The sequence below is a fragment of the Myotis lucifugus genome, unplaced genomic scaffold (genome assembly GCF_000147115.1).
Source record: "Myotis lucifugus unplaced genomic scaffold, Myoluc2.0 scaffold_297, whole genome shotgun sequence".
NCBI classification, from domain to species: domain Eukaryota; kingdom Metazoa; phylum Chordata; class Mammalia; order Chiroptera; family Vespertilionidae; genus Myotis; species Myotis lucifugus.
The window spans coordinates 689331-716536 of record NW_005871345.1 but is presented as its reverse complement, the minus strand read 5'-3'; the positions used below and the strand labels follow the sequence as shown (position 1 = coordinate 716536).

The window sequence follows — 27206 nt, the reverse complement described above, 5'->3', positions numbered from 1 at the left end:
GTACATGCCCTTGACCGGAATCGAACCCGGGACCCCTCAGTCCACAGGCCGACGCTCTATCCACTGAGCCAAACCGGTTTCGGCGCATTAGATTGTTTTTAGTTTTCCTGCCAGACTAATAGGAACTGCCCCAGAGACATTATGTAAAATGAAGCCACTCAAAGCTTAGGAACATAACCCTTTTATTGTCCAGCACCCATACATTTTCATGTCTCTCTAAAGGAGACAGGAAGTTTGGAGCATTATTGGCCCTTTTAAAGGAAAAGTAGTGTAGTTAGGCACACCCAGAGATGAGTGAATATCTTAACACATGGGAATGTGCTACTAGAATAACCAAACCCACACCTGACATGCTCCCACCACAGTCTGCTTTATTATCCCTTTTTAAAAATCAGGAACAATATATAGCAAAACAAATAAATTACTGTCTATCTCAGAAAAAGCAAGTTCAAAGGTTGTTGAAGCTGCCTAGACCAGGCTTCTGGACAGGTGCCTCCAAAGAAGTAAGATTCCTTTTCAACTTCCTTGGCTCCAACCAGTAGAAGATGAGGTTCTGCTTTTCATATCTCAGGATTCGGGTGTTATTTACTTAGACTTGGGATCTTGTTGCTTGGGCATCTCTTCTTCATCTTCCAAATCCATCTCTGCAGCAACTGACATACATATGACCTGGAGGTACCATGTGGCAGATGCTACAAAGAGAAGTTTGAATCAAAACTCAGAAGAGGTCAACTGGTCTGAGCTCCAGTGGCCCTGAATAGGATTGGGCCTGAGGAGACAATTCAGTTAAGCCTTAGGGTTAACTATAGGAAGGGGCTGTGGCAAAGGTGACTTGGAACAGGATTTTCAGCAAAGGCCAAAAAAAGTACATTAGCCAAGCTAACCTGAGGATCCAGATCTTACCCACAATCCTTCGGAGGCAATGAGGTCGTTTTTGTTCTGGCACTCTGATGATGAAGAAGTAAAAGGGCAAGCCTGAGAGGGCAATGCCAATGCCAATGAGGGAGTTGATGGTATCGCTGTAAAGTGGAATGACCACCAGGAAGATGGTACAGCAGCAGAAGACAATGGGGAAGAAAAGGCTGAGCTAAGGGCACAGAAGAAACAACTGGAAATTAGCTCAGGATTGACAGCTAAAATAACCCCACCTCTGTGAAGATCAGAGCACTGAGCTGCCTTTCCATTCCCTTCATCTCAACACACTGACACCAGCAAGTCCAGGGCAAAGGTTTCTAAGTAAACCATCTTAGAATCCCCAGGGCAGATGGAGCAGAGGTGGGATGGAGGTGACTTACCTTAAGGGAACGAGGTCGATCAGGCTCCTTCCAGCGTAGATAAAGCTGACCCACAATTGAGAGCCCCACAAAGAACCAGTAGCTGAAGCTATAGTAGTTAATGAGCTGGAAGATGTCCTCCACACATAAGTAGATCAATGCCATGATTCCCTGTAAGCACAATCAGGGCCTTTGTTCGAGGGGTTTTTCACTCCCCTTTACCAAGTCCCTCTCCTTTGTCAAATCCTCAGAGCCTCCCCATCTGTCCTTTTCTGTTCCCACCCTCTTTAGCACCTGGGTTTAAATACCTCATTCCTTTTCTATAAAGTATAGCTCAAAACAATTCCTCAAAAATCTGCTTAGCCTGTCTGGTGTGGCTCAGTGGTTGAGCATCAACCTGTGAACCAGGAGGTTATGGTTCGATTCCTGGTCAGGGCATATGCCCAGGTTGCAGGCTCAATCCCCAGTGTTGGGTGTGCAGGAGGCAGCCAATCAATGATTCTCTCTCATTGATCTTTCTATCTCTCCTTTCCTCTCTGAAATCAATAAAAAATACATGTTTTTAAAATTTTTTAATCTTTTGCTTAAAGGCCTCCCCATAATGGCTCCAACCTATATTTCCAGCTCAGCATCCACTATCCAACTTCACATTGCTTTACCTCAGAACTTTCTGATGCTGTTTCTCGTAACCTAATGCACTTAGTCAAAGAAGTCTTTCCTCGTTCACCCTTTTCCCCCCTGGAAGTGGTTAGTTTCCTCCCTAAACACTACATCACTGACTATCATGGCAGTCATAAATAATCCCATGTGCTTTATGCCTTATCCTAAACCAAAGGAGATTACCATTCCTTAGAGAAGATAGATTCTCTCTTAGGAACCACTGCAGCAGTTAGCAGAGTGTCTTGCCCACAGTATGTTCCATTAGTATTTTTTTCTGTTAGAATCTCCTTTAGATTTTTTAGAAAGCTAGGACAGTTGCCTCTACTGTTACTAAAGTTTCCCCCACAATCTGGCTTTCAGCCTCATCCTTGGTATCACTTACATTGAAAAGTAGCGCAGGCACTGGGGTGAACCGATGGACATGAATCATGCAGATAGCATCAGGGAGATGGCCTTCTCTTGAGCCCACAAAGAAAAGCCTATTTTAAGTAAAACAGGAGAGATTGAGGAACATGGGACACTAGGTATAGCCTGGTTCATGAGCTAAAGGGCCCTCACTTTGCCATCACCTCCAAAAGAGTAGATAATATGGAATGGAGCTCAATATAGAGATTAGTAAGAACTGGAGGCTACTGATGGAAACAAGAGCAAAGAGGTTGTAAATGTCATTTGGGGAACACAGTGACTAAAGTCTGGACCCTATAAGTCCTACCTCCCCCTGCCATAGTTTTCAAAATACTTTTCAGTAAAAGATACCATTCATACCTAGAAGCAGCCACAATGGAAGCATTGAGGCCACCAAAGCAGGATAATGCAACTGCTATTGGAATTGTCCAGTTGAATATTCCAAAAATCTGGTCTGCAAAAGTCTAAGGAAAAGAGTCATTAGGGATGAAAGGCGTGGACAGGCATGTCCCTAGATTCCCACTACTTGGAATCCAACCCTTCTACTACAGAGGTAACAGTACCTCCTTGCAAGCCCAGTATCCAAGTATCCTTTCAAGGACTCTCTCTTTACTGGGACTTTCGAGAGCTGCCCTCAGCCTTCTCTGCTAATGAAAATCATTTACCACAGCAACAGCATCACTGGCCAGGATGTCCTTCATGTCTAGCACGGTGTAATAGGCCACATTGGTCAAGATGTAGATGATGGTGACAATGGGCATAGAAATGCCAATGGAAAGGGGCAAATTCCTACAACCAAATAGTAGATACGTTAGTCCGTAGTCTCACCCTCATCTCTCCTTTAATCCTTATCTTTGAACTCATAAGAACTAAAGAACATCAAGGGAAAGGATAATCACATTTAGAGAAACAGCTACAATGCCAAAATAAAGTAAAATAAAATAAAGGATTAACAAAGAACTGTGTCATATCATAATAATAGCACAGGAAGATGGGTTCGTTTTGTTTTCTGTTTTACATCCAAGAATTCTTTATAATTGTGAACACTGAAAAAAATTAAAATATAAAAAAAATTGTCTAAGGTTGAGAATTATAAGACATGAAGGCCAAGTCTCCAGAGAAAAAGATAGTCCCTCAGTAGGAAGAACAGGGTGTGTATATGAATAAGCAACCTGGGAGGTATGTCCACCCACCCCCTTACTCAGTTTGAAAATCTTGGATACCATCCTAACCAGTGGCCAAGAGAAAGATGCAAAGACTTCCCAAGGTCCCTCTAGCCCAAATAAAGCCATGATCTTTATAAACATTCTTTGCAGAATGGAGGGGGGAAAGGGGCGGAACTAAATACTCTCAAGTCTTTCAGCTTCTGTCCAGTAGGTGGAAGTACCACCCAGGCCTCAATCCTGTTTCTGTTTGCTCTGGTTGCAACACTGGAAGTGTACCAAACGTATTCTTTGTTTCTCAATGCCAAAAGGAATCTATTATTCTTTTGACTAAAAATTTATAGAAACTCCACTCCTTGGCAAAGCTTAGTTCCCAGAATTACTGAATTTCAAAGCCAGGAAAAGCTCTGAGATCATATAATTCACCCCCCTCTGTTAGACATAAGGAAGCAGATAGATGTCAAGAACTCCCTCAAGGTCATCCAACAAATCAGTGGAGAGGCCCTGTGAATCCCTGTCCAGTGCTCTTCACCCTGCATAACTAGAGGGTAATTTAGGGTAACAATGGTGAGGTGATCCCATTGAATGACAATACCACTATGCTAGTGTGAATTTGAGAAACAAAGGATCAGAAGGGAAACAGGAAGGGTTCTGGGAGTCTATGAGCTCAAGTTCTCTATGTGGAGATATGGGTGAGTGACAGACCTAGCAAGGAAAGTCTTGTAAAAGTATCCATAGTACAGCCTGCCTTAATACAGGGAAGAATGAATAAGTGTGAAAAGACCTTTAAAAAAAATTTTTTTAACACAATTTCACATAGCTCTGTTACTGTGATCACAGATATAATACTTTTCTGGGCCTCAGGCTTCACATCTATTAAAATGGGGTTGATAAAAACGTATCTCGGTGGTTGTGGTATGCTGTGTGGCACACAGTAGAAGCTCAGTAAATGAAGGCTATCATTATCCATGTAAAGTTGATGGTGAGATACCTACCTCTCAGGATTCTTGATCTCCTCAGTGACATAGTTGAGGGTGTCCCAGCCCGAGTAGGAAAACAGAGCTGAGTACAGTGCTAGGGCAATGTCACCCATTGCAAATGATGACCCTCAAAGGAATTCTCAAAGTGATTCGAGGCTCCTGGAACCCAGAGAACATGGAAAGGCAGAAGAATTAGTGACCTCCCCAACCTCAAGGTCATCCAGTAAAGGAATAGAAGAGTATCATTAACAGCAGGTGAGTAGCTTAGAACACCTTTGGGAGCAAGGCTATCAGTGAAGGAACAGGGATCAGAAAGACATCTATAGTGATGGGCCAAATGCAGGGCACAGAATGGGGATCTTGACAGGAAGGCCTCAAGGTGGATTCCTCGGAGAAAGGCTGGAGAACAGGAGTGATGCAGTTCTGTCCTGCCCTGCAAGCTGCCCAATTCTGCCTCCTTTCTAACACCAGACTGAGCTGATACAGGGTGGAGGAAGGGCAAGGCTCAATATGCCCAGGTCATCAGAGTAGTTGTAGGGTAGGTGTTCAGGCCTCGATACTGGAGAGGAGTGGGTATAAAGAGTTCTTTTCTGCCCTTGCTCACTCCCAAGGGAAGAACAATCAGAGCCACAGCACTGGGGCTTGACAATCTGCAAAAGCCATCTCCCAGTGCACGGCTGTCAGCTCTTTCGCCAAGATCATCCTCCACCGGGAAGCAGTATGCATAGAAGTTAAAGGACAGGCTTTGGGATCAGTGCCTGGGTACAGATTTCAGCTCCACTACTTAATAGGTAGGGTCTTGGGCAAGATACTTAATTCTGAAGCCTCAGTTTTTTTCATCTATAAAATGGGAATAATAGGGCCTATCAAATGAGATAATGCACAAAGAGGGTTTAGAGGATTGTGACACAGAAAATGGTTAACAAATATTAGTTGATATTATTTCTTACCCTGGCCAAGTCTAACAATGCCTGCGATGATGATACCGATCAGAGCCAGTACTTTAGCATAGGTGGAAAAATCTTGTACCTTTGTTCCCCACTTGACGTAGGCACAGTTAATGAAGGTTAAGAGACCTGAAAGAAAAATAATACTGACTGGTGACTGACTGCACCATCCAGATGGCCTTATACTCCCAAGCAATTTTTCCAGTACCAGTAATAAGTGTTGGGCTCAGACCTGCACTGCACTGGAAACCCCTGCCCAGAATGTCCTCACTATTATCATGCAAAAGAACTTGCTGAGCACCTATATACACAGTACCACACACACACACACACACACACTCGGCGAGATGACACAAATGGGAGCCACAAAACAAAGTAAATGTGGATGTGCTTACATACAAAAGTACTCACAGCGGTGGGAGGCAACTGGTAGCTGTAGGGAATTAGGATGTGTTCTCTGAAAAGTCACGGTTTCTTCCCACTCTTCACCCTCCTACCCCCTCGTATGGGCTCTAGGACCCAGGACACTGATGCTGTGGTATTACTATTGACCTTAACAAGTCCTGTTATGACTGATCCAATGTCTGGGCCAGCAGGTCAGGACTTGTAGCCAGGGCTTAGGATGGAGGCCAGACTTCCTGATACTGCCTGCCAGCTCAGCTGCTTGTTTTTGTGCTTGGAAAGATTCTTGGAACAGAGATTCCTACAGAATGGGGACAGGGCATTTTTCCTGGCTGAACAACAAAAAAACGAGAGCCACAAACAGTTCTCAAGTCCTTCCCCCGAGGGAGAGGTACTCCCTTTACCTGGTTGAGTTTCAGTAAAGTTCATTCATGGATTGCCCTTAGAGCCAGAGTTCTTAACCTAGGGCTTCCACAAAGCCTGGAATGTTTTGTAAAGTGTTATGTAGGAATAGCCAAAGTATATATATGCATTTTTCTCAGAAAAGGGTTCGTAGTTTTTGTCAGAACCTCAGAGAAATCCATCACCCTCCACACAAAAAAAGTTACAATCCACTTCAGAAAAAGAAATTCAAGAAGGGAAGCCCACACATGCTGTGAGGTTGACCAATAGCACCAGGATGTGGCAGGGAAGAGTCACAAGATATAATTCTGAAACTCAGCAGAATGTCACTCAAACCCCCACCCTCACCCCCCCTGCCAACCTTTACACAGGCAGGCAGGCAGGCACATACCCCACTGTGGCAGAGTGAATCGCTTCACTGCTCCTTCCTTCCCGGCTCAGCAACTGGAGCACAAGGATAGCTTAACAGTCCTTCTCAAAAAGGGCAAGGTCAGAATCAGCCCGCCTTTCCAGTGGAGAAAGCGAGGCCCAGTGCTGGACCTGCCTGCTTCAGGCCACCAACACGGTCAGGAAGTGTTCCCTGTCTCAGTTCTGGCAGTGGCGTTGTCCTTCAGTGTCCCTACATCTCCTGTTTTGTTGTGTCCTGGCCTTATCACACTGGCCAAAGGCTACTTCATCCTGAGAAGCAGGAAAGACCAGCCTCTCAGAATAGCGGTCCTTTCTTCTGTCTCTTTCTCTCCCTTACTTTGTAACCTTCCTATTCTACTCACTGCCCAAATTCTTTTCTGCTCTTCCTAGCAAAAGGACATTTCTGTCCCATGCAAGCACTTGCATTTCTGCCTAATAAAAGAGATAACAAACAATCAAATCTTATCACAGGGCTGGACAAAACATGTACCTGTAACTTCTCAGTGCCGTGTGTGTGTGTGTGTGTGTGTGTGTGTGCGTGTGTGTGTATTGATTTCATAAAGGAAGGGAGAGAGAGCGAGAAACATCAATGATGAGAGAATCACTGATCAGCTGCCTCCTGCATGCCCCACACTAGGAGGGATCAAGCCCACAACTGGGGCATGTGCCCTGACCAGGAATCGAACCATGACCTCCGGGTCCATAAGTCAACTCTCAATCACTGACCCACACCGACTGGGCATTTTATTATTTTTTTTCACCAGTGCTGTTAATAATTAAAGACAGAAGCATACAGTCTCCACAAGCACCCTACAAAATGGCTAAAGTGTCTTTATCTCACCCTCCAAAAATCTTTCATATCTGTTGATCCTCCTCAGCTAGTCACCCATCCTTTATACCCCACTGTACTTCTGCCTCTAGCCCTTCTCTTCCTCCTGTAACCCTTGCCCCCAATCCCTGGGATTCTGCTTCTGTTTTACAAATGGAACCCAGGGACAACTGATGCTGCCATAAAATCCATGCTTAGCCATCAGAGTAACCTTGGGTCATAATACCAAACTTGGGTAGGCTACGGGACTAGTTCTGGTTCAGAATCAGTCTGTAGCCCTGTGCCATGGGTTCTGCTCTCAGCTCTGCCTTTTATTATAACAAATTCTGAAATGAAAATACATGGATTGTTTACATTTTAGTCCCCTACTGCTTCTCTACTCCATCCATTTGTATCCCTCCTTTAACCCACCAGTCACCACCCGCCCACACTCAACCTTCTTTCTCAGCCACTGTCCCACCATATTGCCATGATCTGATCTCTGTATTGAGCACAGGCGCTTGGTTTTAATGGAGAAGGGAATCCTATGGAAAGAAATCAGAAAGCAGAGGAACTGCCTAAAGAAAGCACTTTTTCCCAAACCCAGCTTCCTCCAAGGCCTCTTGGCCATGAAATAGGAAATGGTATGGCAAGCAGCAGTGCTGACTGGGCTCTTTGTCCCCAGTCAGCGGATACAGCTGACCGGAGGCCCCACCTCCTGCTTCAGAAGCAGGGAAAGTGGGGGGCGGACCATGGAGTTAGAATTTAGAGGCAGCTTCAAGTTAATCTCAAGGACAAAGATGCCCTACCCTCCTATCTCGGTGCAATTCAGTCTCCACCCAACACTGACCCAAGTCCACAGGAAGTCGGGCTGAATCACGTTGGACCCTTGACTTAGGTGCAGCTCCATTCCTGCTTTGACACCTGCTTTGGATAAAGGAGAAGCTGTGAAGAAGTCACTACTATAAGCATCTAAACCCAGTCTCCATGGGCTCCTGGAGTAGTTCAGGCACTAAGGCCCAGTATCAACTCTGGAACTAAAAGCCAGGAAAGAACCGCCTAAGTAGATCCAGAACAGAACGAAGCTTGCAGGCCCACTCAGGATCAGGTACCCAGATTTAGTGTAGATGCCAAAACTAAGAAGTCCCTGAAAAAGAATGATAAACCTATAATTCTCCCAGCACCGAGTTTTAAATACATACAATGTAACACACAAAATTTAGGCCACTATTGAGTCCATTTTCTGTTTCAAATGCCCAGGGACTATAAAATCTCAATACTTTACTAGAAAAATCATTCCATTTTTTTAAATTATGTTTTTATTGATTTCAGAGAAAGAGAGAGAGATAGAAACATCAATGATGAGAGAGAATCATCCATCAGCTGCCTCCTACTGGAGATCAAGCCCGCAACCTGCGCATGTGCCTGACTAGGAATTGAACTGGCAATCTCCAGGTTCATGGATCAACACTCAACCACTGAGCCACACCAGCCGAGCTCATTCCATTTTTTTTAAAGAGATCAATAGCTCTTCTTTCCACTAACCCAAAAACACATTTCTCACCATTTCTACTCAGTAGTTCTAGGCCTCTCCTCTGGAGCTACACTGAATCAAGCTAAAGCCTCTTCCACATAAGGGCCCTTCTTATCATTAAATGTTTACATCCTGTCCTCCTTGAGTCTTCCCTCTTTCAGGCTAATAATCCAGTTTCTTCAATCTCTTGTGTGACAAATATGGCTTCCAGACTATTCACCATCCCAGTTCTCTCTGCATTTACAACACTTCTCTTTGTCAGTGTCTCCCTGAAAACGTGAGATACACTCAGGAAACTGCAGACAATTTACAGACTGTGGAGTTGCAGTTTGAATTCACTGTCAACTACAACTCCCTTTTTTCCCACCTGAAACTGATGAACTTTTCCCTCTCCTTTAATGGGCCTATAAAAATGAATTTTTTAAAAATCCCAAATATGGCACTTCACATTCCTTTGTGAATTTCTAGGCATCTGTCCCATCTGCCTTAATTTTGTCAGTTCAAATGCCTTCCATTTCAAATACAAAATTGAAGGCATTTGAACTAACATCACTGGATAAAAATGTTGACCAGTATAGGCAGAGCCCTGTAATCTATTGTGATAGACCCTCCTGTATGCTGGTATTATTCCAGAACATCAATCAAGAATCCACCAAACTATTCCTTTACCTAATCCACCTTTTCCCAGCTGGTCAACAAGAATATCATGAGAGTTTGCCAAGAACCTCTCTGAAAACTATGTACACATGTCTCTGTTCTAACAATCTAATGATGCTATCAAATGATTCAAATAAAATTAGTACATATTTATACTAGATTGTTCATAACTATATCATTGTAACAGTCAAAAATTAGAAACAAACCAAATGCTTATCAACAGTAGAGTGGCTAAATCAATACAATGGAATACTAAACAGCAGTGAGAATAAGCCACCTACTACACACACAAAAATATGGATGAACCATGCCCAGCCAGCCAGTGGCACCTCGGCTCCCGCACCTCCTGAGAGCTGTGAACAGTCTGGCGGGCCAGGCCCTCAGGAAGGATCCAGAAGGACCCTGCCCCTGGCCTGCCTGCTGCCAATCACTATGAGAGTGTGGCCTCCTGCCTGGGGTCTCGGCACTTTTCTCTGGGAGAAAGGACACTGCCCCACCACCTGGGCCCATACCACCACCTGGGCCCACACTGCTGCCTTGTCCCAGGATGGAGGCTTTTGGGCCCTTGGACCCTGACCCCACTCAGCCAAGTGTCTTTCTGTGTTTCTGGGAGTCATGGTGGGGTAGACATCTGAGCGTGTGGGTCAATGTCTGCATGATGTGGAATAAACTGCCCACTGCCATATATATATATGAATTTCACAAACATATTAAGTGAACAAGCCAGACACAAAAGAGTACATACCCTTTATATCCATTTACATAAAAACAGGCAAAACTAATACTACTAGAAGTCGGAACAGTGACTTATTTCCCTTTGTGTGTGTTTGGTGGGACAGAGGGGAGTGACTAGGAGGAACGCAGGAAGGGCTCGAGGGCTGCTTTCATGACGTAGATGCCACTTACATGTGTGTTCAATTTGTGAAAATTCATCAAGCTGTACACTTATAATGTGTACTGTTTCTTGGTGTATATTGCATTTTAATAAAAAATTAAACTGAACAAAACACAAGGTTAGCTTAGCATGGCTTGTTTTTAGTGAATCTATACAGGTTACTGGAGATTCTCCTTTCCTCTCAAACTTTGCTAATCAAGTGAACCTAGAATTTGGGCAGGAATCAACTTCAAAGAGTGCAGAATGCTCCGAATCCACTTCTTCCTCTTCCTTGTGGTGGGCAGAACAAGGCCCTGGGAGGCAGAAGAATCAGTGTCAGAGTGATGTGATGTGATGTGATGTGATGTGATGTGATGTGATGTGAAGAAAGACTTGACCATTGCCCTAACCGGTTTGGCTCAGTGGATAGACATCAGCCTGCGGACTCAAGGGTCCCAGGTTCGATTCCAGTCAAGGGCATGTACCTTGGTTGTGGACACATCCCCAGTAGGGGTGTGCAGGAGGCAGCTCATCAATGTTTCTCTCTCTTCGATGTTTCTAACTCTCTATCCCTCTCCCTTCCTCTCTGTAAAAAATCAATAAAATATATTTTTTTAAAAAAAAGAAAGAAAGAAAGACTTGACCAGCAGCTGCTGGCTTTGAAGATGAAACAGGTCCATGAGCTAAGGAATGTGGGCAGCCTCTAAAAGCTACAAAAGGCAAGAAAATGGATTCTCCTCTAGGCACTGCTGACAACTTAATTTTGGCCCAGTAAGACCCAGTGAAGACTTCAACCTATGGAATGGTTAAGATAATAAATTTGTGCTCTAACCAGTTTGGCTCAGTGGATAGAGCGTTGGCCTGCGAACTGAAAGGTCCCAGGTTTGATTCCGGACAAGGGCATGTACCTTGGTTACGGGCACATCCCCAGTAGGGGGTGTGCAGGAGGCAGCTCATTGATGTTTCTCTCTCATTGATGTTTCTAACTCTCTATCCTTCTCCCTTCCTCTCTGTAAAAAATCAATAAAATATATTTTTTTAAAAAAAGATAATAAATTTGTATTGTTTTAAGCCAATAATTGGTGGTATTTGTTATAGCCTAATACATCACTCGACAGCTTCATTTCACACCCTTCCTATTCTCCCAGATCCTGGAGATGCCAGGATTCTGTCATCTCAACTAATTCTAAATCCTTTCCATTTGTCTGCAAGTGGATAGTTAGAGACATTTAAAGCAATGACATGCTTTATTACTACCTGCTTAACGCTCTTGGCCTTGCGTTTTTGTTGGCCTAGATCTGGTAGCCTGCTGTTGTTGTTTTTTTAATTTAACCCTTTCTAGGTTAGCAATCCCCTGCTAGGAAACATTAGAAGAAAAATAGGCTTTCTGGCCACCAACTACTTTCATGTAACTAACTGCCATTCCCTTGCTGTTCTCACTCTGCACGTTCCTCTAAAGCAGCGGTTCTCAACCTGTGGGTCTCGACCCCTTTGGGGGTTGAACAACCCTTTCACAGGGGTCATCTAAGACCATCGGAAAACACATATATAATTACATATTGTTTTTGTGATTAATCACTATGCTTTAATTATGTTCAATTTGTAACAATGAAATTGGGGGTCACCACAACATGAGGAATTGTATTAAAGGGTCGCGGCATTAGGAAGGTTGAGAACCACTGCTCTAGAGCATTTTATTGTCCATCCTCAGTCTTTTCTTCAGACCTTAGCTTATGCTGGGCATTAACCTTCAGGACACCCTTCTTGCAGTTCTGGGCCACCCCTATATTTAGTCTTAGTTATGTCACCTCTCACCTTCTTCTTTCTAAAACTCTAAGCTTATCAAAAAGCAATGTGTTCAATCACATCGGTTTCTTCAGATGACTCTCCTTTTCTTCCTAAATAAGATAATTTTCAACTATTTTATCAGAATTTCACTTTAAAGAAGCTCCTGGTCTTTTTTCTTTTAATCCCTGGCGATGACATTATAATTCCTTGCCCTGAACTTTTCTGCATCCCTTTGCCTAGAATTTAGAATGTATTTCAGAGGAAACCTAGCATTTCTTTTTCTGGGAGGTACAAAAACTGAACAAGCAAAGTCACTTCCTCACAAGGATTCCTCATTTCCCTGGTTATGTTTAATAATAATTATAATAATTATAATAATAATAATAAGTCCTTATCCTTTAGAGCAGTGGTTCTCAACCTTCTGGCCCTTTAAATACAGTTCCTCATGTTGTAACCCAACCATAAAATTATTTTCATTGCTACTTCATAACTGTAATGTTGCTACTGTATGAATCGTAATGTAAATATCTGATATGCAGGATGGTCTTAGGCGACCCCTGTGAAAGGGTCGTTCGACCGCCAAAGGGGTCGCGACCCACAGGTTGAGAACCGCTGCTTTAGCGATTGATATTGAAGCCTGTACAGGTTCAATGGCTTGATGTCTTGGATTTCCCTTAAATAATCTAGTGTGGTGGCACCTTGCTAGTGCGTGTGTCAGAATCGGAGATAACCCATACCCTTCTCGGTTCCTGTTCTCTGTGCCCTGAGGGCCCACAGACCAGGGGAACCCCAAGAGTAGGAGGCAGATGTGAAGGAGAGCAGGTCTGAGGGTCCAACTGTCACTGCCAAGCACTCACAGCAAGATTCAGAGGAGGATAGGCCCAAGAGTAAGGGCGTCCACAGAGAACAAGCAAATAAAAAAAACGTTTCAACATGGAAAATGCCAAACGGGAAAATGAAACAAAGGATGAAAAGGAGCAAGGTGCTAATAAAGGAGGGCCTTGGCTTCCCTTTGGAAGCTGGTGAATATTGTGTGCCTGGAGGAAATCATGGGTGGCTCCCTCCTGGGCAGCCCATCCTGCAGTGTAGATGGGATGGGGGCAGAGGCATGGAGAGCCACAGGCAAGGGTGAGACAAAAGAATATGGAAAGGACTGGAAAGAGATGAGACAGCTGATGGAAAACATGAGGGAGAGCAGTCAAGTCAAAGTCTGCGGGCAGTTAGCACTGACCCCCGCACCGTGACCATCACGATGAATTTTGCCTTAATGCCTTGAATCCTGATGTTCTCCCTGAAGTTAATAGGGAGACACACCTGCTTCCTAAACTTACATGTTCGTGATGTACCTTCATTGTGACCCTTTTGGTGTTGCTTGTTTCCAGTGGGTCTCCTTTTACCAGTTTCTAACTGAATGTTGTGTTTTGACCCAATTTGTAAGTTTCTGTCAGCAGGGGAGTTTACCTATTGCATGGAAAGATGCTCATTACATACTGTGAAGTTAATAAAGCAGTTTTAAAAAGCAAATAATAATAATAAATCTAGTGGGGTAAGGCTGGGAAAGTTGGAGTATAGATAAAACAATGTTGATTGTCATTCATGAACCCTGGGAGTTCATCATATTGTTCACTCTACTTTTGGATATGTTTGAAAGTTTCCATAATAAACCTTCAAAAAAAGTCTCAGATCTTTTTTTTTTAAAGCCTCATCCAAAGCCTCATTTATTGATTTTAGAGAGCAAGGGAGGTAGGAAGGGAGGGAGGGTGGGAGAGAGGAGGGAGGGAGGGAGGGAGGGAGGGAGGGAGGGAGGGAGGGAGGGAGGGAGGGAGGAAAACATCAATGTGAAAGAGAAATATCAATCGGTTGCCTCCCAAACAAACCCAACCAGGGATCGAACCCGCAACCTTTTTGGTGTACAGGAGGATGCCCCAACCATCTGAGTCACTCAACCAGAGCCATAATAAACCATTTTTTAAAAATTTATAGACGTACTGCTTTTAATAGAATGCAATTTACTTTAGCAAAAGATGCTCAGGGACTTGAGGTTTCTATCACTACCATATTTTCCCTTTTGTACAAACTTTATAATCTTTAGTAAGAAAGCAAAATAGTCTCCCTCTGATCTGACAGTGTGCAGTCTATGTCCACACTTACATCATTCCTACCTCTTTTTGCTTTTATCCTCCTGTTCTGTTCACCATGCTTCTTCCCTTAGGGTGAGGATTTATTTCCATGCACTATTGCTATGAGAGACCTTCAGGAAAATTCTCTAAGTGGATCCTGAGAGCTTCTGACAACACCATGTAATAATTCTTCTCAATGTAAGCAGATAGGATTAACAGAGGCTGGTGTCTGTGCCTTTCTAAGAGATGGGCCACATATCTGTAACTTCCGTTTAGCTTCCATAAGAAGAAACACACCTTCAGGCAGAGCTGGAAGCAGAACTGGCTGGTACTGTTCATTACATTCGCAGGGGAAGTAAAATCCTTCGACGGGTCTCTGTGTGTTAGTGTAGTGAAATTTCCCTCTCACTGCAATCAAAAGAATCAGAACCTGACCTTGCCCAGAGAGTAGGCATCCCTTATTATAGCAGGTCCTCGTACAAGCACATCTCTCTTTGATATACACACATTAGTCTCAGCTCTTCTGGCAAATCCATCATTTTTGAATAAAATATACTCTTTCATGTCATATTCTAATCAAATATGAAATTGTTTCTACCTTGCATTGAAAGTAAAAAACAAATAAGTTTATTGGCCTTAAATGTTTATAGATGTGAGTCTAAAACATCACTACCCATCTTCTATTCTATTTTCGATCCTATTTGCATTACTGAGCAAATTTTCCATCTTTATTCTCCTTTCTGTATAATACCTCAAAGCCTCCAAAATACCCAGATTTTACTATAACCTGTGCATTTTCTCCTTTGCTTTAAAATTTCAGTTTAAAGTTTATTAAACACATCTCTTCCAATCCCTAAGAAATCTACTCTGTCCCTTGCCAGAGTCCACCTTTCTGGTATCTTAGCATTTACAATCAGGCAGTCTGCTCTCTGTCCTTCTTTTCCTTCACATACACAGCCTTCAGTTGACAGTGAGATGAAAATTCTACCTGCCACTCACTTCACTATCTTGAATTTCAAAGTCACATGACACACCTCAGGTGTCTTCTGACTAGTGACGCCATGCATCCCACAGGAATTGGCAGGATAGAGGTCTGTAGGCTTAACTGGTGTGAATAAGCTTTTCATCATATGTTGTTCAAGAAAAACCACACATGCCCGGCTGGCATGGCTCAGTGGTTGAGCATCAACCTATGAAATAGGAGGTTACAGTTCAATTCTCAATCAGGGTACGTGCCCAGGTTGCAGGCTCGATCTCCAGTGGAGGGCGTGCAGGAGGCAGCCAATCAATGATTCTCTCTCATCATTGATGTTTCTATTTCTCTCTCCCCCTCCTTTCCTCTCTCTGAAATCAATAAAAATATATCTTTTTTTAAAAATATATTTTATTGATTTTTCACAGAGAGGAAGGGAGAGGGATAGAGAGTTAGAAACATCGATGAGAGAGGAACATCGATCAGCTGCCTCCTGCACTCCTCCTACTGGGGATGTGCCTGCAACCAAGGTACATGCCCTTGGCTGGAATCGAACCTGGGACCTTTCAGTCCGCAGGCCGACGCTCTATCCACTGAGCCAAACAGGTTAGGGCAATAAAAATATATCTTTAAAAAAAACCAAAAACACACATCTCTGCCATTAGGCAGGTCTACATATACTCAGAGTCACATTGCTCAGGGGACAGCCACGCCCCTTAATCGGTATGCCCAGGCCTGCTAGTACCCATCTGTCTCCAGAATACTCTACCACTGCTGTTTCCACAGAAGGATCAGATTTGTATTCCCTGAAAAAGTCTCAGATCTGTTGCCTAAAGCCAGACATTGCAAGTTTTTCCTCCTTTTCTGTACTGCCTGTTTCGTTTGTGTTCCCTAAAGCTGGTTTAGGATACTCTCTACACCTCACAATTCACTTTCCCTTCCTGGCTCCCTTGAGGTATTGTTTCTTCCATTCTTTGTAGGTGCTTTTATAACTCTCAGAAAGCAGACCTCAAACTCTTACCTTTTCTGGCTAGAGAACCATTTCGCTTCCTCGGGCATCATGGTTGAGAGCCTCTGGGTCACTGAATCAGATGCCTCCTATTCTGCCTCCTGGAACTCAGTCAGCACTTTAGTTGCAGTGGCTCCGTTCCACTCCGAGGGAGCAAGCAGGCAGTCTGTATTGGAGGGTCTCATATGAAACCACTCCTGGGCTCCCTTCTCAAAGCTGGCTAGTCCTTCCTGGTTTGCTCAGCTAGGTCCAACTGAGGTCCTCAGAAACAAGACCTCAAGCCTGAGTGAGCATCAGGATCACCTGAGGAGTGTTAACCTACAGTTTTGGGGTTCCACCTCAGGAGTTCTGATGCAGGGGTCTGTGGCAGGGTTCCCAGGGAAATTTGATGACCTGCCTGCTTCAGGTGTGCTACCTTAAGTAATTACATACAGAACTAAACCCTTCACTTAACTCAGCGCTTCTCTATCCTGGCTGCACATTGGCCTCACTTGACAAGCTTTAACAAAGTCCAATGCTCAGGCCCCACCCGGGCAATGAAGTCAGAAACTGGAGGGGAACCCTGGCATCAGCATGTTTTCCAAGCTCCCCAGGTGATCCTAAAGCACAGTGACAATTGAGAAGCTCTCTTCCCAAGCTCCCCATCAGTTCTCCTCGGCAGCGACTTTCTACTTCTTCATTTCACATCCTCCAAGCCAGTTCTCACTCTTCTACCCAATGGTGCAGACCTATTTGGTTGGGGGAACAGGGAGGGAGAGGAAGGGACCATGAGTATTTTTTAAACCTCCCAGGTAATTTCAATGTACAGCCAGGGTTGGGATTCCTTCCCCAAACTTCCTCTAGGCTCTTCTGAGGCAGAGAAAGAGAACATAGAAAGGGAAGAGACCAAGGGTGAACCCCTGAAGAGCCTTGAGGATCAACCAGCACAGGACTCTGCATCCTCACTGTTGATGGAAGTTTGCTCCGAAGTTCACACTGACCCCACATCAGACAGAACCCAAGGCTCTGACTCCAGCTTCTTTGTTGCTGTGAATGTGGAACATGAAATAAAAGTTTCCCCACCATGAACTTAAAATGACCCTTGGGAAAACCCCTCCGGGAGCGATAACCAGCTTCCAAGAATAAAGTGCAAAGGGCAAATATCAGCTGGGGGCCCAGTATCTGGCTGTTCCATCTCATTAGCCACAAGGACACGAAGTCAGTCATTCTAGCACCAGGAAAAGCTGCAGGGGACATGTGGCCAAAGCTCTCAGACAAATATACAGAGATCTGAAGTCCTTTATAGTCCCCAAGTAGAGTTAGCAGACTCAGTATAAACTGTCTACCTTCCCCTCTGCCCAATTCTTACAACTTCCCCCCTTCCCCCACTACCACCACCACCACCCTGAGAGCCAAAAGCACTCAGCCCCTCTCAGCTAAGCTGAATCTGGAAACATATCTTCTGTTCATTCGTCCAATCAACATTTCTTGAAGCACCTGCCACATGCAAGTCACTAAGGTCAAGTGTTAGGGACACAAAGACTCAGTCGTCTCTGTTCACAGGGGACCCTGGAGATGCGTTGCTGGCTGACTGGTATAACAGGCAGATTGAAGACACAGGAGGTAAAATGTCCTGTCAGCGAAAGGCAAGAAACTAGACCATGTGACGGACAAGTGTAAGCAGGAGCAGAATGACCCAACGCTGCTAGCAGTGGGCCAACACATGTCAGCTCCGAAGAAAGGGCCGTTGGGTGGAGCTGGACTCTGGACACCTAACCCTGACTCCTGCAAAGAGGAAGGAGAGTCCCAGTCCTCCTTTCCGACCTCAGAGCTAGTGTAAAAGTAAAAGTAGGTGTGTTATCTTTATCTTACAATTAAGAAAACTGAAGTCACTCAGGCCAGCTCCAAAGCTTGTGTACATTCCACCACCCCATGTGCCTTCCTGTTTGGATTCAGGGATGTGAGCCTGGGAATGGGATTATCTCCCCTCAGGTAATGGCTGCAGGGATCTGGAGCAACCTCAAAGAACTCTGGAAAAACAGGATAACCAGCCTCAGGAAGGGCCATCTGCATACCTCTCTGGTTGGGAAGGGACCTTCCAAACTCAGAATTAATTAATCCACCCACCAAGCATGTACTGGGCACCCACTGTGATCCAGGCCTGTACAGGCTCTGTGATTAATACCCAGGCCCCAGCCTTCACAGAAAAGTGAACATGGGCAATTATAAGAATGAAAGTCACTGCCAGGTAACCCATCCAGCCTGGGGCAGTGAAGGGGTGCAGATGGGTACCAGGACCACTGTTACCGGCACGGTGGCTGGTACTGGGTTTGGGGGAGGGGAGAAAGAATTTCTGGCAGAAAGGGCAACATGTGATTACGCTGACAATGAAGTCAGAAGTGAGTAAAGTCACCCATGCGCACACAAAAAATGTACCTAAGCCAGCAATTCTCTCTCTCTCTCCTTTTTTGTTTTGTTAATCCTTCACCCAAAGATATTTTCCCATTGATTCTTTTAGAGAGAGTGGAAGGGAAGGGGAGAGACAGAGAGAGAGAACCATCGATGTGAGAGAGATACATCAATTGGTTGCCTCCCGCACACGCCCCAAGCCCTTGACTAGAATTGAACCCAGGACCCTTCAGTCTGCAGGCTCTATCCACTGAGCCAAAGCAGCTAGGGACCGCAAGAATTTTTTAAATATGCAATATCTGACTATTTAGTCAAGGACACTGACCTCTTTTCCCTTAGATCAGCGGGTCTCAACCTGTGGGTCGCAACCCTTTGGGGGTTGAACGACCCTTTCACAGGGGTCACTAAGACCATTGGAAAACACATATATAATTACATATTGTTTTTGTGATTAATCACTATGCTTTAATTATGTTCAATTTGTAACAATGAAAATATGGTCACCACAACATGAGGAACTGTATTAAAGGATCGCGGCATTCGGAAGGTTGAGAACCACTGCCTTAGATTGTCAAATAAAAAAAATTTACAACAAAACAACAGCCATCTGGTGTGAATGAATCAAAATTATACCTATTTTTTGGTCAGATCGGCAAAAAAATATATCTTTTGGTGTGCCACATAATTTTAGTAATTAGTTTATGTGTGCCATGAAAAAGGTTGAAAATCACTGACCTACATAATAATTGGTGATTTCTAGGACTGTTGCAATGCTAGCCTATCTAGAGCTGTAATTCATCAGCAGTTCTAAATGAAGATTATACCTATAGAGGGACAGTAAGCCACTCTGACAAAAGCAGAAACCTTTATTTGCTCTCTTGAAATTATCACTGTTTGAATAGAAAAGGGTGAAAGTATGGCAGAAATAGAGATCCCGCCTCTATGAGATAGAGACCCCATTATAGAGATGAGGAAACTGAGGCTAATAAATGTAACCTGTCTGATTCCATGTTCTTAACCACCATGACTGCTGCCTCCCAAGGAATGAGGGTATCCTCTGCACTGCTCAATGGAGAGAAATGCTGACTCAAGGCACCCAAGCACTCAACCATGGAGAACACCTTATTGTAGGGTAAAGATATTTCACCCACCCTAGCCGGTTTGGCTCAGTGGGTAGAGGGTCAGCCTGCGGACTGAAGGGGCCCAGGTTTGATTCTGGCCAAGGGCACATGCCCAGGTTTGTGGGCTCGACCCCCAGTAGGGGGCCGTGCAGGAGAGAGCCACTCAATGATTCTCTCTCATCAGTGATGTTTCTATCTCTCTCTCCCTCTCCCTTCCTCTCTGAAATCAATAAAAAATATATTTAAAAAATAAAAGCAATTTCATCCAACTGTTTCAGAAAATACCCCCAAACCAAGCTAAGGCAGGCTTAAGTCTTTCCCATAAACTCCTCCCTTAACCTTGATCCCTCCCTCTACCTCTGCATTTCCTACCTTAAACTCAATACTGGAGCCCACCCTGAACTCCTTACAGTGTCTTGAAGATGTCCTTCTTTCTTGTCTACAAGTTTTCATACATTCTGTTCTTGCTGCCTGAGAGGCTCCTCTCCCCTCTCTACTCTTGATTAATTTTTCTTCATCATTCAGGTATCATGTTAAACTTCCTTAAGGAGAGTTTCTAAACTCCTAGGCTAGTTCAGGTCTCTTCCTGTGGCTCCTTGCATCTCACAAATCACAACACTCATCATAATCCATTGTAATCTTGTGTAGTGTTGCCTATCCTAGCCTTCTGCTAGCACACACACACACACACACACACACACACACACACTGACAGCTCCATAAAGACAATGATCAGTGCTGGGAGAATGGCAAGCACTTCATGAGTATTTGGTGAATGCTCATTCTCCAGCCCCATCTCTTTCTTGAACTCCAAATAGGCACAGTTGCCTACTATCTTACAAATACACTTCAAATTCAACATGATTGCATCCCCCTCCTTGTAAATTATGCCAGCACCTACTGATTGCCCAAGCCAGAAACCACATCTCTTCATTCAGGGAACATTTATTGAGTTCCTCTCTTTGTTTCTTTGCTGGGGATACAGTGGATCATAAGACAGGCTCACCCGCTATATGGCACAGAACTTACAGGCTGGTGAACATCACCTACCTCTTCCATATGCCAGACATCCCAATAAATGTCATTGGTTATACTGATTATAACTTCTAAATCACTCTCCCAGCCTTAGCCAGTTTGGCTCAGTGGATAGAGTGTGGGCCTGGGGACTGGAGAGTCCTAGGTTCAGTTCTAGTCAAGGGTATATGCCAGGATTGTGGGTTCAATCCCCAGTAGGGGACGTGCAGGAGGCAGCCATTCAATGATTCTCTCTCATCATTAATGTTTCTATCTCTCTCTCCCTCTCCCTTCCTCTCTAAAATCAATAAAAATATATTTTTTAAAAATAATAATAATAAAAATATTATATCACTCTCCCATCTGTCCTTTCCCGAAAATATCATCTCCTGAATAAGCCATACCCCCACTGCCGTTGCCCTAATTCAGACTTTTGTCATTTCCTGCCTGGATTTCCAGGAGAGCTTCCTATCAGGGTCTCTGCCTCCAGCCTTGCTCTTCTGTCCCAACCCAGCTACATCGTTCCCCTGCTTAGAACCCTTCAATGACTCCTCACATGCTTTAAAATAAAATCTAAACCATCTAAGGTTTGTCTCATGCGTTAGCCCCTTGCCTTCCTTTGTTCCCTCAATCCCACAATCCTCCACACACACCCCACATTCCATTCTTCTGATCTTTGTGCCTTTACATTGCCTTTCCCTGTATCTAGAATGTCCTTGCCCTTTCCTCATCAACAGATATCTATTGAGTACCTTCCAGACACCAGACACTGTACTAAGTGCCAGAGATTCAGCAGGGAGCACAACAAAGTCCCTACTCTTATGATGTTTACATTCAAGAGGGAAAGATAGCCCTGACCTGTGTGGCTCAGGTGGTTGCGTGTCCTTCCCTGTGCTGAAAGGTTGCTGGTTCAATTCCCAGTCAGGGAACATGCCTGGGTTGTGTTCAGGAGGCAGCCAATGGGTACTCTCACATCAATGTCTCTCTCTCTCTCTCTCTCTCTCTCTCTCTCTCTCTCTCTCTCTCTCTCCTTTCCCTCTCTCTCTGTCCCTTCCACTCTCTCTAAAAAATCAATGTAAAAAATATCCTCAGGTGAGGATTGACCAAAAAAGTAGCTGGGAGACTGAGAGCCACCACTTTAAATAGGATAGGTCTCTGATAAGGTAATATTTGTGCAAAGGTATGAATGGAGTGAGATAATAAGTTCTGAGGGTATATAGCAAAAGGAACAAAAATTGTTCCCCGAATACAAGACCCCTAAAGCAGGAACAAGCCAGGCAAATTGAAAGAAAATTAAGACAGCCCCTGGCTGGTTTTGCTCAGTGGATAGAGCATTAGCCTGTGGACTGAAGGGTCCTGAGTTCGATTCCCGTCAAGGGCACATGCCCAGGTTGTGGGCTCAATCCCCAGTAGGGGACATGCAGGAGACAGCCAATCCAATCAATGATTCTCTCTCATCATTGATGTTTCTCTCTCTCTCTCTCTCCCTCTCTCTCTCCCCCCCCCTCTCTCCCCCTCTCCCTCTCCCTCTCCCTCTCCCTCTTCCTTCCTCTCTGAAAGCAATAAAAAGAGAGAAAATCAAGACAACAAACAGTATAGCCAGAGCAGGGTGAGAGAGGAGGAGAGGTCTGGGATGAGTCAAAGCAATCAGATGAAGGGGGCCTTGAAGGTCACGCTAAGTGGCTGTTTCTCCCACCCCTGACTCCTTTTCACCCTTCAGTGTCAAGTGCAGAAATCACTTCCTAAACAAGCTATACGCCACCCTACTCCTAGCACTTAGCATATACAATGTTTAATTGACTACTTTTGCTGGTCTCCGCCACACGATGAGTTCCCTACAGCAGGGGCTCTATCTTTCCGCTCCATGTTTTATGGGCCCCGTCCCAAGCACTACACTGTTTCTGAATAGTCGAAACATTCTTCCTTCGTTCTCATTTCATGCCCTGCAAGTAACTCCCAATTACCAGATTGGTTTCCCAGTGGCCATGGTACCAGAAAGGAGGTGCCTTGATAGTGAACACATGCCCTCTGGAATTTAGAAATTACACGTGTATGCTCACCATTGTACATTTAATAAACATTATCATTTATACACATCAGCCTCTTTTCTGGGTGAGATTCAATTAGTGAGAAAATGATCAACTCTGGGTCATGATGACCCAAGGAAGGCACTGCTCATGGAAGGGCCTCAGAGCAGCCCTACAGAAGCCCCAGATGCCCCCTCATCACCACCTTCCATTTCAGATGGCAGCCCATCACCTTCCATCTGCCCAAGCTTGAATCCTTAACATCACCTCAAAGACCTCCTACACACCCCCACATCCAGAAGTCCTAGAAATTCCACCGTATAATGATTTCTGTATCTACCTCTTCATCTCAGTTCCAAAGGCCCTGCCCAGAGGGCAGGCCTCCGCCACACTTCATATGGATTCAGGTTTCAGCTCCCTAAACCGGTCTCCCTACCTTGTCTCTCTTTCCAAAAACACTCTCCACATGCCCACCAAGCAAGTTGTACTTCCCCACTTAAAATTGTTAGTTCCCCCCTATTTCCAAAATAACGTCTAACCTGTTTAGGCACCATATAAAACCTCCTTGAGCTGACCCTAGGCTATATTTCCAGTCCTTATCTCCTCCCCTGTCTCTTACTCCACATTCCAGCTCTACCAACTACCTGCAATTCTCTGAACCGCCTGTACCTTTTGGCACTCCACATCTTTTTACATGCAGTTACCCCTGTGAGAAATGTCCTAGAAGACAGCTATATATCTTTTCAAAATTCAGTTCAGACATTGTAGTCTCTGTGATGTCTTCCTAAGCTCTCCTCCCCACAAGAAGAAAGTTGCCCTGCTTGCTCCTATGGTGCCTTTACGCTACACCTATTAGCTTGCATGACAATTATTTGTTACCATGTCTGTGTCCCTCTTGTTTTTCTCCTTCTTGGGTTTCTCCTGAATGACTATGGTTAAATAGAGATATTACTGCATAGATCATATCTGGACAGAAGGTCCTCAGAAGTCTCAGCATCTGACTTGTCCTGGGTATTCACTAAAAATAGTTGAAGGAAGAAATTCACATGCCCTTACATTCTTACAATCTTGGTTGTCCTTCTGACCTTCTCCCAGATCTCTGTGCCCCTGAAGTTACTAGAGATAGGATGAAGTCCTATTAGCAGCCAAGAGATATACTAATTTTAAATATAATAATTTATGTTACATGTAAGTCATAATTTATGGTTTTCACTGAATCTGATTTCATTTTTGCAGGAGCCTGTAAGTGAACATCACTGCACCTTGCCTAAGGTCATGCAGTTACTGAGCCCAGTCTCAAACAAAGCCTGGTGCTCTCTTCACTCTACCAGAGTTGTCTCAAATACATGTCATAAATCCATGCACAAAACTCTGTCTTCTATTCACTGGGAGCTCTGCAAACTAATGATAATTGTGGCTACTTTGCATGTATCTGTACAAGGGTGTACGTGTGCGTGTATGTGGGTGTACAAGAGTTTGAGTACACCTCTATTCCCAAATTAGAAATAGCATATTAAAAAGGGGATGACTGATGGAAGTAGGCACAATGCCAGAATCAAGGAATGACAGCTGTCAGAGATGACAGATCAAAAGCAGGAAAGAATAAAACCTGATGAACTGAAGTGAGGCCAGCAGCATAAGGCCACTGAGGAGCAAGCGATCGTCCCCACCCACCCTGCTGGCCACAGAAGGCCTCATAATCAAACAAGAATTGAGATACGCAATGGTAATCCCAGGTCACCAAAAGAAACGTCCAGTTATTAAGGCAAGTAGACATAGCACTGGTTTTGAAGATATTTCAACAAAGATGGTTGAAATAAGAGAATTCTGGTGTTTAAAGGGATGCAGCTTTCTTAGAAATTTTACTCAGATGGAATAATCCTTGCTCTACACAAGGCATGTGACTATCTACCTAAATTTGAGGGGTCCCCAAGAGCAGCATATCCTAAAATTAGTTTCACCAGTAAGTCAACCTACCATATCATCTATAATAGTTTTAATAATCTAGCCGACAGCAAAAGTCACACATGTGCGAAAAGATATTCACTAGAGCATTATCTGTAAGACTGGAAAAACTAGAACCAACTTAAATGGCCATTAACAGATGACCGATTACTTAAATAAGCAATATTCTTAAAATTAACATGGAATAACATGAAGCATTTTTTAAAAGTAGACCTATAAATAGAAAAGAATGTCACTGATAAATTCCTGGAGAAAAGCACACTGTAGAATTATATGTGGACTATGAACCCTTTTTGTAAACCGTAGAACAAAACTACATCTGCAAGAGCAAGCAAAAAAATCAGGAAGGGCGCGCAAACTGCTAATGATGCTTGCCACGGGCAGCTGGGCAAAAGGTAAACTGGTGGGTTTGTTACACTTCGGTACTGTTTGAATTTTCACACAAAGCACACATTAAACATTGTTTTTAAATAAAAGCATTTCCAGAGGCATGCATTTCTTCCCATCTCCTTCACACTGGCTGACTGGCCTCACATCCAGGCCTCTGCCCTGGCTCCACTCAACACCTCCTGCCCCAGCCCCACTTACAGATGCAGGCAGCTGCCAGCAGGCGGCCAGCAGCGTAGGGGGTAAAGCAGCTCGGGAAGACGGGCTGCACCATGTAGTTGGCAAAGGTGATGGCGATGATGGCCTGGCTGGTGGGCTCGATGATGAGGAGGGAGGTCCAGAGTCGGATGAAGGCGAGGAGTCCCCCAAAGGCCTCGAGTATGTAGGCATAGCTGGCCCCAGACTTCTTAATGGTGGTGCCCAGTTCCGCATAGCAAAGGGCCCCAAAGACGGAGAAGAGGCCCCCAATAGCCCAGATGACCAGGGAGAGGCCAAAGGAGTTACTGTACATGAGCACGCCCTTGGGGGACACAAAGATGCCCGAGCCAATCATGTTCCCCACAATCAGGCACACGCCGTTCAGCAGCGAGATCTCCTTCTTCAGCTTCACCTGCTCGGACCCTGGGCGGGCCTCCTCCGCCAAAGGGGAGGCATCCCCCATCTGCTGGGAGGCCACTTCATACTTCGCACTGTTCACCATGGCGGAGGAGGAGAAGAAAGGCTTCACCAGCTTCCTGGCATTGCCCTCTAAGGAAGAACGAGGAAGATATACATCAGATGGTTGGCAATTTCATAGAACGCTCCTCCCATAGGGGCCAGTATGGGCAACCCGCTCCACCTACCAGGGCAGAGACCTCTCTCTTGCTTCCCACCCATTAAACTCTCCTTCTGGTGGGGGCTCTGGCTCATCAAAACAACCGCAACATGAATCATTCCCCAGAGAGATGATCGTGAGGCTGGTGCTGCCTCCCTGATTTACAAAATAGAAAGCTGAATCCTGGTTCTATCTGAGCCTGCTGTGATAAGAGGCAGGAATTAGGGTGATCATCTGGCAGTCACCAGGTGTAAGCACAGTGATTTGAGCTGGCATTTTTCAGCCTTACATCAAAAAAGTCTGTCTTGCCTCCAATTTCAGACTCACCTATCACCCGTGCTGAGAGGCAACATGAGGAACCAACCTTGCAAGCCAATAATCTGTGGGTTCTCCTGACAACACTGCTCTTTTCCCCCAAGGATTCTCGCTCTGGCAAACATAAAGGCTGCAGAGATTTCTTGCTGGAAACCCACAACCATCCACCTGCTTAGGTGAAGTCTTCAACCCTAGCAAAGTCCCAGCAGCCTCACCCCACCCTGAAAGAAGGCGGGCTATTCTCCTTTCCCAGATACCTTTCCCAGTCAGTATTCTACATCCCCTGCCACCAAGGCCCTCACGTTAGCACAGGAGCATCACCCCAAACAGTATGATTGGGAAAAGGGTGATCCAAATGTGCAGCCCAACTTAGAGATGATTGGAGTCAGCTGATGACCACTCCCTACCCTGGAGATACAGCACCGAAAGCCAAGGCCAAGAAACAGCTGAAGTGGGCAGCTGATGCGGGGCACCGCAGAGCAGGAGACAGCTGAGAGAAAGACAGGCGAGGCAGGCCAAGCAAGTGGAGAGATAGAGGCACCGGGAGAGGAGGTGATCAGACACTGCACAGCAGCAAAGGGGGCTGAGGGCGAATGAGTGGGGCTAAAAGAGAGAGTGGGAAGCACTCACTACCTGGCCAGAGGTGTAAGCAGGTTCCTGCAGAGGCAGCAGCCAGTGGCGGTCAGGAGCTGTGCTCTGACCACTCCTCCTCCTCAGACAGCAGTGAAAGGAATGGCCAGCCAAGTGCTTACGGACTTAAGTCAAATCAAG

General features: G+C 44.8%; 1 protein-coding gene across 1 annotated transcript; it reads right to left on the bottom strand.

The window, feature by feature from the left end:
- Nucleotides 1–165: 165 nt before the first annotated feature.
- Nucleotides 166–26356, bottom strand: SLC7A7 (solute carrier family 7 member 7). Its single transcript, XM_023763656.1, is given in 11 exon segments — nucleotides 166–692; nucleotides 904–1087; nucleotides 1296–1445; nucleotides 2317–2413; nucleotides 2700–2803; nucleotides 3005–3128; nucleotides 4498–4606; nucleotides 4609–4641; nucleotides 5433–5558; nucleotides 25508–26053; nucleotides 26149–26356. Coding segments are annotated over 11 exon segments (1671 nt in total). The 5' UTR covers nucleotides 26240–26356; the 3' UTR covers nucleotides 166–585.
- Between the last annotated feature and the right edge of the window lie 850 nt (nucleotides 26357–27206).